At 42.7% G+C, this 14,633-nt stretch overlaps 1 protein-coding gene across 6 annotated transcripts in view; it reads right to left on the bottom strand.

Moving 5' to 3' along the window:
* The window catches only part of KDM2B (lysine demethylase 2B), a 176,792-nt gene that overhangs the window by 95,600 nt on the left and 66,559 nt on the right, over nt 1-14,633 (bottom strand). For 4 of the 6 annotated variants that reach the window (XM_032800626.2, XM_032800627.2, XM_075059864.1 and 1 more), the window contains 2 exons: nt 11,964-12,057; nt 10,902-11,055 (listed from right to left, as the gene is read on the bottom strand). In XM_032800626.2, coding sequence (XP_032656517.1) covers nt 10,902-11,055; nt 11,964-12,057 — 248 coding nt within the window. Of the gene's footprint in view, nt 1-10,901; nt 11,056-11,963; nt 12,058-12,851; nt 13,224-13,253; nt 14,614-14,633 lie in introns of those variants that run through there. The other 2 variants (XM_032800628.2, XM_032800630.2) reach the window with 2 other exon arrangements.

The following is a 14,633-nucleotide window of genomic DNA, read 5'->3' as shown; positions in this document are numbered from 1 at the left end:
GGCAAGCCCCGCGGCCCCGGCTGGAGCTCAGGCCAGAGCGCGGCAAGCCCCGCGGCCCCGGCTGGAGCTCAGGCCAGAGCGTGGCAAGCCCCGCGGCCCCGGCTGGAGCTCAGGCCAGAGCGCGGCAAGCCCCGCGGCCCCGCTCTCCTGGCTAGAGCTCTGGCTGGAGCTCCTGGCCCTTTAAATAGCCCCCAAAGCCCTGGGGTAGCGAGGGCTATTTAAAGGGCCAGGGCTCCAGCTGCCTCTGCTACACCCCCTGCCCGCACCAGCCCTGCACCAGCTCCTCACCCCCTGCCCACACCCAGCCCCTGCCAAACCCCCTGCCCTGTCTCCAGCCAACCTCTGCCATACCCCCCTGCAGCCCTGCCCAAAGCCAGCTAGCCCCCCCCCCACACCCCTGGCCACACCAGCCCTGCACTGCCCACCCTGCCCTGTCTCCAGCCAACACCTGCTGCACCCCCCTGCCTGAAGCCAGCCAGTCCCATACTCCTTTGTCTCCAGCCCTGACAACCCCTGCTGCACCCCCTGCGGCCCTCTCTGAAGCCAGCCCGCCCCACACTCCCCTGTCTCCAGCCAGCCCCGCACCCCTTGCCCTGCCTGCAGCCAGACCCTACCTCCAGTCAGTCCCTGCCCTGCCTCGAACCAGCCCCATGTCCACTGCTGCCCTGCAGTTCCCAGAGCAGTAACCTGCACACCTGCTTCAATGAGGGGGGCAGGGAGCAGCTGGGACCCACACACGTGCACATCCCCAGGGAGTGGCGGGGACCCACAGATGTGCAACAGTGGTCATTAATAAGCAATCAACAGCATATATGATGCAATGTACATAATATATCATTTTATTATTTATATAGTTATGGAAAGTAAATAATACATGGAAGAAATGAAAGGCTTTTTCTTTTCTTTTTTTTTTTTAAGTCATCCCTGCCAGGGCCCCGCCGAAAGTGTTCGAATTGGGCCCCGCACTTCCTAAAGTCGGCTCTGCCAGGGACTGGTAATGGATGAAAACCTTTTCCCTGTAAGTCACCCATTCCAACCTGGCCCCTGTTGGTAGTGGTACAATTTGATGGCTATTTGATGAGATTCAGTCTAATTTCTAACGGACAGAAATTGAAAAGCAGCACCAGGCATTGGCAGTCTCAGAAAAGGGATGAAAATCTGAATGAAAATGGAACCTGATCTACCCTCTAATTCCTCTGAAGATGGTTCCTATAGCTCAGAGTTGAGGCAAATTGTCAGGGTACAGCAGAGAAATCCTACACTGCCACTACTTGTGCCATTCTTTTCTGTAGGCAGAGGACTTCAGACTCCAGGCCTGTAAACCCAGCACCTTTCACCAGCAACAAAGAGAAGAGGTTGGAATTAAAAAGTACAGTTTATTCACCTTTTGTAACACCAATTATCAAGCAGTAACAAGAAAAAAGCCTACTCAGGTTGGGTGTTCCTAAAGTTGATCTTTATTATTTCAGTTCTTGGGGATTAATGAACACTTGCTCTTTCCCTCAACACTCCCTCCTTTGTAGAGTCCACAGTCAGTACAGCGATGGCATTTTAGTCAGGAAGTTCAGAGCTAACCTTATCTAGTTCACAATTACAGATCACTCTACTGCTCCTACCATACACTCGATTATTTAGCTGTTATCACCTTAGGTAAACCTGGAAGTTAAATTAACAACAAAGGCCTTTCTGAATGGTTTAAAAAAAGATAATGAGATTTTATCTTCTGAAGTTCTATAAAACAGGCATTATTAAACATTCCAAAACTTGTTACTAGATTTTTGGGGCTTGCAAATTCCTACTATATCTTTAATCAGCCATCCGAGAATAATAAAGGGCATTTACTCATAGACTCATAGGTCAGAAGGGACCAATATGATCATCTAGTCTGACCTCCTGCACAAGGCAGGCCACAAAACCCTACCCATACACATTTATAACAACCCCTAACCCATGACTGAGTTATTGAAATCCTCAAATTATGATCTGAAGACCTCAAGCTGCAGAGAATCCACCAGCAAGCGACCCATGCCCCACGCTGCAGAGGAAGGCGAAAAAACCTCCAGGGCCTCTGCCAATCCCGCCCTGGAGGAAAATTCCTTCCCGACCCCAAATATGCGATCAGCTAAACCTGAGCATGTGAGCAAGACTCACCAGCTAGCACCAAGAAAGAATTCTCTGCAGTAGCTCAGTTCCCATCCCATCCAACATCCCTCACAGACCATTGAGCAAACTTAATCTGCCGATATCCAAGTCAATTGCCCAAATTAAACTATCCCATCATAACATCCCTCCATATCTTATCAAGCTTAGTCTAAAGCCAGATAAGTCTTTGCCCCCCACTACTTCCCTCGGAAGGCTGTTCCAGACTTCACTCCCCTAATGGTTAGAACCTTCGTCTAATTTCAAGTCTAAACTTCCTAATATCCAGTTTGTACCCATTCGTCCTTGTGCTACATTAGCACTAAACTTAAATATTCCTCTCCCTCCCTAACGTTAATCCCCCTGATATATTTATAATAGAGCAAGCATATCCCGCGGAGCCTTCTTTGTGGCTAGGGCTAAACAAGCCAAGCTCTTTGAGTCTCCTTTATAAGGCAGATTTTCCATTCCTCGGATCATCCTAGTAGCCCGTCTCTGAACCTGTTCCAGTTTGAATTCATCCTTCTTAAACATGGGACACCAGAACTGCACACAATATAACTTAACTTATAAGGCTAAGGAATAGACTATAGGCTCCAAGCCAGAGCACTGACGTCTCTGTTTCCTTTAGCAACTGAACAATTGTTTGCTATATTGTAAAGAATATATACTGTTCTTTTCCTATAGTTCTGCAGAACTTTGGGTAGCAAACATCTAATAAATATCTCTTAAAAATAAAGGCCAAAAGGGCTGACTGTCTAGTGAGATAATCAACCAATGAGTATTATCAGGAAGGTGGGACATCAGAGAGGAGTGGTTAGGTCATGATAGTGCCCTATAGCCCAAAATACCTGTGATGAGTCTTTCATATGTTTGACAAGTAAAAAGATAACTGTCCCCAATAACATCACAGGTAGTTTAGCAACTGTAAGCCTTACATCATTTAAATTCTGTCTTCAGCAAATTGAACAGTTAACCACGAATATATTGCCCTTCAAGACCATTCAGAAGATCTCAAAGCCCCTTCCAAATATTAACTGAATCTCAGAACACCTCCCTCAGCTGGGGAAATAAAGGCACAAAAAAACCTACATAACTTACCTAAGCTCTCCAGCGAGTCCATGGACAATCTGGGAACAGGACCCAGGCCCCTAGACCCTCAGTCTCCAAATCTTACCACCAATCACCCTCCATCACAAACAAGAAGCTGCTAAGCATTTAGAACTGAACATAACACTGATGGTTGTAAAAATTGCTGGGCCAAAACCAGAACCATCTATCTGTAACCCTTTCCTTTGCAACCCTTGCACTTTTGAGGTTTACATATTGCCACAGAGAGGTTGGTCCTTGTCAGCTGCACTTGTGACACAGCCAACTACCCTCCTCAGATAGGGAAAATGAAGGTAATGTGACCAGTGGATCATGTGACCCAATTAGGTATCTGGGGTAGATAAAGAAGAGGCCTGAGGAGAGACCCTAGGCAGGAAGGCATAAGAGTAGGGACGAGAGGGTTGCAGAGAGTTAGATGGCTCCTGCAGAGGACCCTGAAACAGCAGGGGAAAAAGGATTCCACTTAGGTATGGCTGGGAGTGGTGTACCAAGGCAGAGAAGACTCCAGGCAGACAGGACTGGGAGTGGCTTGATCAAGGGCAAATATATAAAACCTTAAAATACATGAACTTTGGTTTGGACTTTGAGGACTTTATTTTGAAACTGTTTGTGACATTAAACCAGCCCAAGTAAGAGCGATATGGGTTACAAGAAAGCTTTCGTGAAAGTGAGGAGCCGTGAGCAAAGGGAAACTGAGACAGACATGCTGCAGGGCTACCCCATGCCATGAGGGGGCGCTTTGGAGGTGGTCACCCCATTACAGATATATAATGAGACCTAGATCTGAATCACCCCTCGTTTCAGTTTTGCAGTATAAAATCCCAACCAGCAAAGTCTTGGAAAATCAAAATCTGCAGCACGGCTATGCATCCTATAGGGCAAGTCAATTTAACAGTCATACTTTTAATGTGAAATTATTTCTGCCCTTGGTATAAACACTATCCATTAAAGTTCTCACATACAGGCTCACTTAGCCAACGGGGCCATGATGTAGGGACCACACTCTAATAATAAATAGAATCTCAGACACCACTGTTGTCGTACTTAAGGCACACTGAACCTTTGTGAATCACACTCAAGGCCCCAGCATATATCCTCAGTGCAGGGGGATGGACTACCTGATCTCTTGAGGTTTCCTCCAGCACTACATTTCTATGATTTTATTTTCCCATGTCATCCATTTTCTCTCCCAATAACAGCCTCATCAGAGGGAGTGTCATAACTACTGTGTTTGACTGAAAACAAGAATGCTGCACACACTTTGTTAGAGTCTCACTTCTATCAAAAAATTCTAGTGATTATAATAATATTCTACATTCACATAGTGTCTTTCCTTCTAAAAGATCCCAAGGCATTTTACAAACTGCACATAAAGAAAATCACTTTGCCCACCAGTAGAATGCTGCCAGCTCTGGGGTGAGGTGTGCTTTGTTTAACAACATACAGCAATGCTAAACAAATTAGGAAAGGAAGTGAAGAAGAATGCCATATCCGGTTAAAAGCATATTATCTGGTTTGGATTTTTGACAGGACATCAAAGCTGACAACTCTATTATTGTAAAAGTCCCATGGGATCTTTAATGACAATATGAATATACAGTCAAATACTTGGATTTTATGTATCACACAAAAAATGGCACCTCCAGTAGCACAATGACTTACTAATACTATGCTGGGCGATGAATTCAGGAGGAGAGTTTTGTTTAGTGAGTCAGTAACACAATTTCCTGTTCTTTCCTTGGTGGTCTACCATCCAAGCAATGACCCAGCTCATCACTGCTTTGCTTATAAGAACTGATAAGAGGAGAGCCCAAGATGGTATGGCTACTAAAGAATCTGCTCTCTCTCAAAACTGTCTCACTAAATTTCGAGATTACACACTGCAACTTGTTAATTTGTTCTATACTTTCAAATTAAAACTACGAACATGGAAAGCTTACCATCTGAAAGAGCATAAGCAATGTACTTTCTAGATTCTCTTAAGGTTGAGCCCTTGAATTGTACTAATTCTCCCTGCAATTAGAGACAAAACAGCGAGTGTCAAATACAGAGCCAAATCCTGTCTACAGTGCTCACGGGTGACTTTCACTGAGGCCAGTGAAAACCCTATCCAAAGGGCGAAAAAAAAATCTAAGCATTCAGCTTTTGCTATTTCATCCACATTCTGGTAAGCAGTGATACCAAGTAATTCAAAGGGTGTTTTCAGTCCACCTCTGTAGAGCCCATAGCCCCCAAACACTTCTAGTAGCTTCATCCCCTTCATTTTCACAACTCTGACAGAAATATCATGAGCCAGATTTTCATAAGGGGCTTCCACCCCTACCTGTGCAATTCTGTGCATGCAAACACTCATACATACATATTTGATGCACTACTGTCTGCGCATGCACGAGAAGATACACAAATGGAGGTCACTTTTTGAAAATGTGACCCCAGAAGCATGAAGGCCTTGCAAATTATCTAGGGAGAAGAAGCGAACCAACACAATCCAAGCTTCTAAATCATTATGATGACTGCTGGAATATATACAGGAAGGTGTAGTGTTTTCACACCTTTGGCATGGTAAAATCACCTACAATTTAAGTGACATATACAGAAAAGATGGGACATGCTTGGAGATCCAAAGGAAGAGTTTTCCATTTTATTTATTATGGTAACATAACTCACTTTTTGTGAGTAACTCTGAGGTAGTGAGTTTTTAGAAGTATGCTGACGGAGGAAAGTGAAGGGTAGTGGCTTGGAGAATAAGAATGGGAATGGCATTCCACGTATACAGGGCGACTGAGGGAAAAAAAGCATGGAGAGAAGGAGAAAGGGTGAAGAAGATGAATGGGGCACCAGAGCTGGATTTGTAGGTGGAGAGGAGGAGTAGCAGGAGACAAGGTGAGAAACAAGACATTGGATGAAGGTCAATGAGGGGTGGGGGCTCTCAGGGCACTAAAGGGAAGGACAAAAAGTTTAAATTTGAGGTAGTGGTCAAAGGGAAGCCACTGGACAGATTCAAAGGTGGGGTGACATTGTCTGATTACTACTACTTTTTTCGAGTGGGGAGAGTATTTCAAATGGACTGGAGGGAAGTGATCCATATATGAGAGAGCCCAGAAAAGAAGTAGTAGCTAAAGTAGTCTCTTGATTCACAGAACTCTCTGATAATGTTTTTCAACCACTGGCCCAGTGCATCAGTGCCCTAGGGGAAAGCTATAATCTTTTGTCTATGACCATCACAGTAATGGACTCCAAAAACCCACTGCCCACAGACTGTTCTTGCATGTTGCCTTAGTACACAGACATGTAAGAAAGAAGGAATCTATAGCACAAATACTGCTGGACAAGCTCTTGATCTGATTGTGACAGAGATAATTTTTCTCTATTTCATGGCTATGATGCGGGCTGAGAGGCATCATCATCATCATCATCTTAAGGCTTTTCCTCGCCCATATAGTCTTTGTAGAGTTTAGAGTAGCAAAAATGTTCAGTGTGGTGAGCAGCCTTGTGATTGCCTCCAAATGGAAATAGAATGAACTCTCTCTCATTATGAGGAATTTCCTATTAAAGATAAGATCAATCAGATATGTGGCAGTTTGTGGACTCAATATCAAAGCAAGACCCACCAAACAGGCCCTCTTACCTGGCTAAATTTCATCCAATTTGGCTGACGGAGGTTCAGGGTGTGCTGGAGCCTCAGCCACATGCAAGACAGAACATTGTCCCTTATGGCTATTAAAAGCCAGTGGGGTGACACTAGGACCCTTATTAACGGAAATTATTACTGCCTTCTTCCATGAGGGCAAGTGGCCGACCATCCTAAAGCAAGTGGTGGCTAGGCCTCTACAGAAGAAACCATCTCTTGATGGTGGCAATGACATCAATCTTGAACCTTCCATTTTGGGAGAAGGTTATTGACCAATCAAATCCAGCTTCACCTAGATTTCTCTGGTTTCCTAGAACCCTATCAATCTAGCTTTAGACCTAAGACTGCAGAGACTGAACTATTTCTCTGGTTGTTATTATCTGTTAAATACTGACAGTGGACTGATTATCTCCATTTTATTAACAGACAGAGGTCAGGTTCCTTACTTATTTTATTAGGTCTTACAGCACTGGGTAAAAAAATAAAGCCTTACAGCAGCGAATCTCAGAGCCTGGATCAACTGACTTGGGCTCATGGGTCTCTGACTATGGAGCTAAAAACAGCAGTGCAGATATTCCCACTTGGGCTGGAGCCCAGGCTCTGAAACCAGTGAGAGAATGGGTCTCAGAGCCCAGGCTCCAATGCGAGCAGGAACATCTATGCTGCTGTTTTAGCCCTGTAGCTCAAGTCCAAGTTAGGGGTTTTTTTTGGTTGTTTAGACATATGCTGATACTGTTGATCTTGAAGTGTCACCAACTCATCAATGGGAACTGGTAGAGGTGGACCGGGACCATTTTATAAAGGCTTCAGTCACTTCTTTGGGAAGGTTTAGATTGCTATGAGAGGCACTGTTAATCTTTCTCAAGAACTTTCATGTACAGTGTCCCACAGGAGTCAGTCCTGTTGTCCCCTCCCATTTAGGGAATCCTACAGCTAGAGCCTAATATGAACACTGTGGTTGTGGCAGCACAGGCAGCAGCTTGGGCTAGCCAATCAAGTACAATCCCACATGACCCTTGAGTACATATTCAAGTGACTAGCCCACGCCACCATCTGTGCTGCTGCTGTCAGACTACTTTTTTAGGTGCTAACCCAAGCAGAGCTACCACGTGTACATCTACCTATGTTAGGAATTACACCTCCTCGCTGCAGTGCAGACATACATACACATTTAGGGTGAGTCTGCTAAGGGAAACTAAGACATGTCTTGGCTACAGTGACACTAGTATGTTGATGATACTTAGCCATGATCCTGCAGTCTTTCTGTGCTTTGCTGAGTTAGGACCCTGGATGAAAGCCACATGGTTTAAACCCAATCCAGAAAAGATTAAGGTGATAATGCTGGGCACAGAAAAATACCTTGAAACACTGATGAAGATTCTAACTGCTCCCTCCAGTAAAAGTTACCACCACCCTTTCCAAGTCATGTACAGTCTCAGGGTTTTATGTGATCCATTGCTGATTATCTGATTATCAGAGGCCAGAAGGGCCTTTTATTATCCAGGAATCTGTTACCTTACATCTCTGATGCACACCTCACTACAGCCTTCCATGCCTTTGTCATCTGCAGGCTGGGATACATAATGTGCTCTTAGAACTACCCTCAAAGAGCACTTGGAAGATTCAGCTAGTGCAAAATGTGTTCTCCTGCTTCTCAAGTGGAGCAGGCCAATACAAACACATAACACAATGCTCTATTAGCTCCTGGTCTGTTTCCAGGTGCAATTCAGGTGTTTGTTATCATCTCTAAAGCCATAAGTGGCCTGGGACAGACTTTCCTCATATGCTCTATCACAGCTGTTGCATTCCACCTGTATACACTACTTATTGTGAGGCTAAACTCCAGGAGTGAGCACCATTGCATTCTTAAGGGAGGGCCCTTAGTTGTAGAATTTCCTCCATCCACAATCCATCTAAGATTGGGAAATATTAGGAAACCGTGCAAGATGCATTTGCTTATTCTATATAGTCTTAGTTTGTATTTGTAACCAGAGAGCACCTGTCTCATGAATAAATACAGGCTGGGTGGGTTTCATCTATACAAATTCTGGATTACACATGGTTGTTTAATAGGCACCAGGTATGAAAACAGGAACACTATAAATAAATAATAATTTAATACTTAGTTCTTACAAAGTGCATTACAAACATTAACTAATTAATGTTCATAACCACATGAGGTGAAACCAAAGCAAAGAGGTTAGGAGATTTGACTAAAGACACCGGAAACAGTCAGTGTCACCGCCAGGATAAGTGCACAAAAGTTCCTGGTCTCCAGGGCTGTGCTCAATCCACTAGACCATGCCTGTGTCTTTTTTTGATAGGGCCTTTCAGTATGTAACAGAAACCTAAAAATAGTCTCTTTTCCTCAGCCAACCCATCCTATCAGCATAAATGAAACAAGGAATCTGCCGATAAACTTTCTAACACAAACATTCTCGCTGTAAAAACTTTGTGGAGTTCATGCTTAGTGTTCTGGGGTAATTATTCAGAAATGTTTTGGGAAAACCTTTTATAAACAGTATGGAGCCTGAAACGGTTGAAGCATGAGCATTTCTGGACATTGGCCTCTCTCAGGAAATCAGCAACTATTGGCCCCTTTTCTTCCACCTTATTACATTGTCCCTTATTTAAGCTCCCAATAGGAGGACACAATTTGCTTCATTTCATCTTCTGAGTATCACTAAACTAACACACAAGAAGACTTATCAGTAGGAGGTTGTCCAGGAGGGAGTGAAGATAAGTAGTAAAGGTACTAACAGGATAAATGCAAACAGCATAGGCACATTCAAACATTCAATTCAAACAGTAATAGGACATTCTGACCCGCTTCAAAGGAAGACCTAATTCCTTTAATGGATTCATTACCCCACACCCACAGTCATTTTGCCTGTCACCTTAGTCTACAATCCTTGCCAAATTGTTACCAAAGTAGCAAAGCCTTCACAGCTGACACAAACACTGCTCCCTCATTATCAAGAAAGATCCCCTGCCTGTCTACTGAAGTCCCTGCACTGTTCCTGTCTCCATGATTTAAACCTGATCCCGTTTCCAAAGCAACTTCCATTGCCATCAAGTAGGAAGGCTGCCAATATTTACCTTGCGAGATCTGCTACAGGCAGGTAGCATTGTTATGCAACTGTAAACAAACTCACAGCACCACTACAGCCAAAGAGAAGAAAGTATGACATATTCTAATGTGAGGCGCACCACTGGCCTGAATCAGAATTCAGCTGGCATAAACCAGGGTTAAGGCTTCCCCATCAGCAGAAAAGTGCCCACCACCTCTGCTCTGCCAGGGGGCCCTGAGCCAGGCACTAAAGCCCCCAAAAATGGGCTGTGTGTTGAAGGAAAAGGTGTGGCCTTGCTACTTGGAAGTTGTGTAGTTTCAGCACATTGACTGGGCTCCTGAAGAGATTAAAGCTGCCCTTCCCAGACAACCCATGAGGGAGGGCAGTGGTGTAGATACTGCCTGCCCTCCCCCATGAGAGAATCCCAACTACAATGTGTCTCAAGGAATCAAGCCCCATCTCTGAGTTCTGGCTATAAGAAGAGACTGAGAGGCTGGTTGAGGATTATTAAACTGCAAGTGAAACCTGCCTGGAAAAAGATCACAGACTGGATGCAGGAGATATTTAAGAGCAATAATATCTCACAACAAGAAGAAAAATGTAGTTTTCCAAACAGGCAGGCAAAAATAATTCATTGTGACTTTCTTCACAGATGTTTACAGTAAATTCAGTGCTGATGAGAATGTTGGATTGACAGTGCTACACACTAAAGCCCTCTTTTTATCCACAGACCAGGTACAACACACTTCCTCACCAATGTGCTTCATGCATGTCCTTATGGAACCTCTCTATGGGGTTAAGTCATTCAATCCCTAGCCTTCCTGCTGAGATGGCCAACAAAAGAACCAAAAGGAGGTTTAGATGAGATGTTTTTATATTATGGATAGGAATTGTTAGTAAACATAACGATTCTAATGATTCCAAAAATAGTCACAGTTATTAACAGTTACCTGAAGGAATAAAAAACGTATAGCCTTGTTTCAATTCAATTCTTTGGCATAGTTCCACCCTGTCTCCCAGAAAGATATCACTTTGCTTTCCGGACAGAACCCATTCTTCATAAAGTTCTAGGTTCTGCAGAGTAGGCGGAATCAGCCAGAAGATCTAAAAATAAAACAAAAGTTTAACTCTTACAAACAAGCAATGAAAATAAAGAGCTAGAATTTTCAGCTAAGTTAAAGGGTGGAAATTAAGTGAATATACATAAGCAAATGTATTTTCAACATAAAGTATAAATTTTCCGTGTGCTGTACACAGAGGTCCCTAGCAGATTATAGCAGTAACTGGTATACATAATGGAAGCAGCAAGATTACTCATAGTTGTCATACTGCTTCTACAAAACATCATCTCTGTAAACTTGAGTCCATTAAGAGCTTACTATACCACACAAGCTTGGAATATAATATTACTTCCACCTCAATTAGATATGTAGATGAACAGTATCAGGAGCACAGAGATGTTCTATTTGCTGCACTTACTTCAATACACATAGCACCTATCTCCACTGAAATCTCCAAATATGATTAGTTATATCTAAACCAGTATACCTAGAAAAATGTGGATATAGCTATCTATGCTGCAAATTCGAGTACTTCTGTTTTTGAATGAGTGTGTGTGCCTGTGCATATTCATGCATATGCTTAAAGGATCATGGAAACTAAGAAGAGGCTCAGAGATTCTGGCAACCTAAGGATATGTGATATGGACACATGGGCGCAGCTGTGGTATATGGCCAGTTACATGCTACGTGACACTTCCAGGATACAGAAGCATAAAATAAGCTTTTTCATATCAAACTTCTGATATTTTGGTGCCCTGGAATATTCAATGTACTTGGTTTCACAGACTGAAGGGCTGTCTCCCCTGTTTAGCAAAACTCCATGTTCATTAGCCAGGCCAGAATATTTACAGTTTGATTACTTACAAGCAAAAGTCAAACAAACAAACAAGCAGAGCAGACCTCACAAGAAATCTCCAAAAATAAAGATGTTACACTGTCAAGTCTACTTACCTTCCCTCCTCGGAAAACGTGATACCACACTGAAGTGCCACCAAAATCAATGTGAAAATCAGTGAAGCATCCTTTCACGCTCATCAAACAGTACCTGAAAAGTGCATTGGTGTGGGGGGGGAATACAAACATCAAGAGTTACAATGAGCAGTCTGAAAACAACACTACTTATTAATTTGCAGCGTAGCTGCAAATGTAGAGATCTCAAGCCAATGAAGCTGTTATATCTCTACAGACACCTCATTTAGTCATCTTAACAGGACAAAAACAGGACTATAATTGGACTTCTGTTGAGAAAAACATCTCTATAATTCTGTATGTTATTCAGTTGTCTGGAGAGAAAGCTATCAGTCATAAAAGGCTTGGGAAATGTAAAACTTAAGTTGGTCAAAAAAAATCACCATGCCATTCTCTACTCCAGGTGTGATCTCCTCCATTACTAAAAGCCATAACCTTCACCAAAAGTTGTGTGTTGACTGATTCAAAGAACAAAGTTTTAAAAAATCTCATCTGGATATAAATCCCATTGGACATCAATTACCTAACTACTACCACTGCAACTTTTGCAGGAGACAAGTGATGGAAGCTTCATTTGGCAAATAAACTGTTCTCATTCCCATTTCCAAGCATATCTGTGCAGAATAATTGAAGGTATCAGTTTGCAGTATTCCAGAGTACCAGATCACTGTATTTTGTGCCCTCTAGATCTATTTTTTCAGAGTAGTTTAATGTCAACATTGCTGCAAAGGTATACAACGGCTCTCAGCTCACTGCATGAATCTCGAGCCTCCAGCCACCATCTGTAACTAATGGACGAATTACAGCCGCCTTTCTCACAACAGGCACCTTTTGCAAATGCAGAAAACACACACCACTTAACCCACTAACCTCTTTTCCTTGTTCCAGTCGCCCTTTTATGGCTTTTTTTTTTTTTTTTTTAAGTTGTGGAAACAATATCAGAAAGTGATCAAAAAAGGCTTCATTTAACTGTGTCTTTTTCTCATCACATTCAGGTAGAGAATCTCAGCGGTATGCAGACGGCGTGCAAAAGTCCCTCTAGATGATAGGCTAGAAAGGACCTTACCATGTGTCTGCAGAAGGCTAGCAAATCAGAGAGACAGTTGGATACATAAGAGCCTGCTGCCTAGCAACCCCATCCAGTCCTGGAGTTGACAGAATGATACGCAATGCTGTCATGAAGACAGTCAATTTGTGTGCTTCAAAAAAGTCCTGTGCCTTCATCTCACAATTAAAACCTCTCCTTGTACAATAATAATGCTTTCCTCTTACCCACTCTGGAATTTCAGCAGCATTTTGAAGCAGGGATAGAGATTTTTCCACCTTTGGAGTATTTCAGATACTTCAAAAAATCACAGCTAGCCAAGAAGCTGCCTAGACTCCAGATATGCTCCATTTCAAAATATGAGTCCTTCATTCCCAAATACATTTTTTTAAAATCTCTCCTTTTATTCTCCTCTCCCAGGATGCTGCTGACTACACGTCAGATGAAAATTAAAAACAAAGAAGCAGCTTATAAAAGAAGTTTCCTTTCTTTATATCAGCCTGCAGAAAGTCAGATGTAGAATAATTGCTAATAAAACAAAAATAACCTGAGAATGTATCAATTCAAAGGCGGTCTTGACAAACATTGGAAAAACAAAAATTTTAAATCAAAAACAAATTATTATAGACTCCATTATTTTCAGTCTCCACAAAATCAATTACAAACATACCAAATTAAAACAAATTGTCCAAGGCAATACTGCCCACCTAGGATTGCCAGTCGATTGTCAGGTATTTTGGATTGCTGCAAATGGCCCTCTCTATACTTCTTGGGCTTTTATTTGTCTTGATTATTTTTTAAATAACCTTCTACCCACAATTTGAGGCTGTTTGTCTCTTTGTATTGAAGGTGGAAAAAAATATAAATTAAATTTCCAGTTAAACCACAAAATGCTCAAAATGAGCTTTGCAAATGAGAACACACTGATGCAACGATAGCTGGAAACATTCAACTTTTTTTTCTTTTAATAGCATGTTGTCTTGAAACTCCTCTAAACAGAATAATTTCCATTCCCAAGAAAGACTGATTCAGTGAAAGATCCACAAGCGGTGGTTAATAAAACCTACAAAGCATTTGGAAAGATCAGTTTTTCTTTCCATCCACAACTGAAACCAATCACAAACGAGTTATTCCATCCTTAAATTTCTGTTGTTAATCTAACAGGGATGCTTCTGTCCAACACCAAACAGTTAATGGAAGCGTTAAGAGTCTGAAAAGCGATCTGCCGCCATACAGCAATCTCCCTTGTTGCCAGACTCTGGCACAATGCCTTTGCATTGACCTCTACAGCTTCCTCTTCCAATGTACACTGCAGTCACATGGTCTCCTCAGCACAGCTCCATGCTACAGCTAATCTTACACAGACACCACTCTAACCTCAGCTGGCAGCTTCTCAACACTTAACGGCTGCTAATTTGGTTAGAGAGAGATCAAGTTTTTAGGTTTTTCCACAACAAAATGTCCGCGATGAAAGGAAACTAGAAACAACATCTACTCTGCTTCCTTCAGTTACAGCTCTAGTCTCTGCCTTAAGCATTCTGGGCCGGAGCAGGTAATGTGAATGTAGGAATGCACTTTCAAGTAGGAGAGAGAGAGAATCTTGTCAG

Source organism: Chelonoidis abingdonii, chromosome 22, assembly GCF_003597395.2.
Source record: "Chelonoidis abingdonii isolate Lonesome George chromosome 22, CheloAbing_2.0, whole genome shotgun sequence".
In the NCBI taxonomy this organism is placed as follows: Eukaryota; Metazoa; Chordata; order Testudines; family Testudinidae; genus Chelonoidis; species Chelonoidis abingdonii.
The sequence above is the reverse complement of the archived record's forward strand: the minus strand, read 5'-3'. Positions and strand labels throughout refer to the sequence as shown.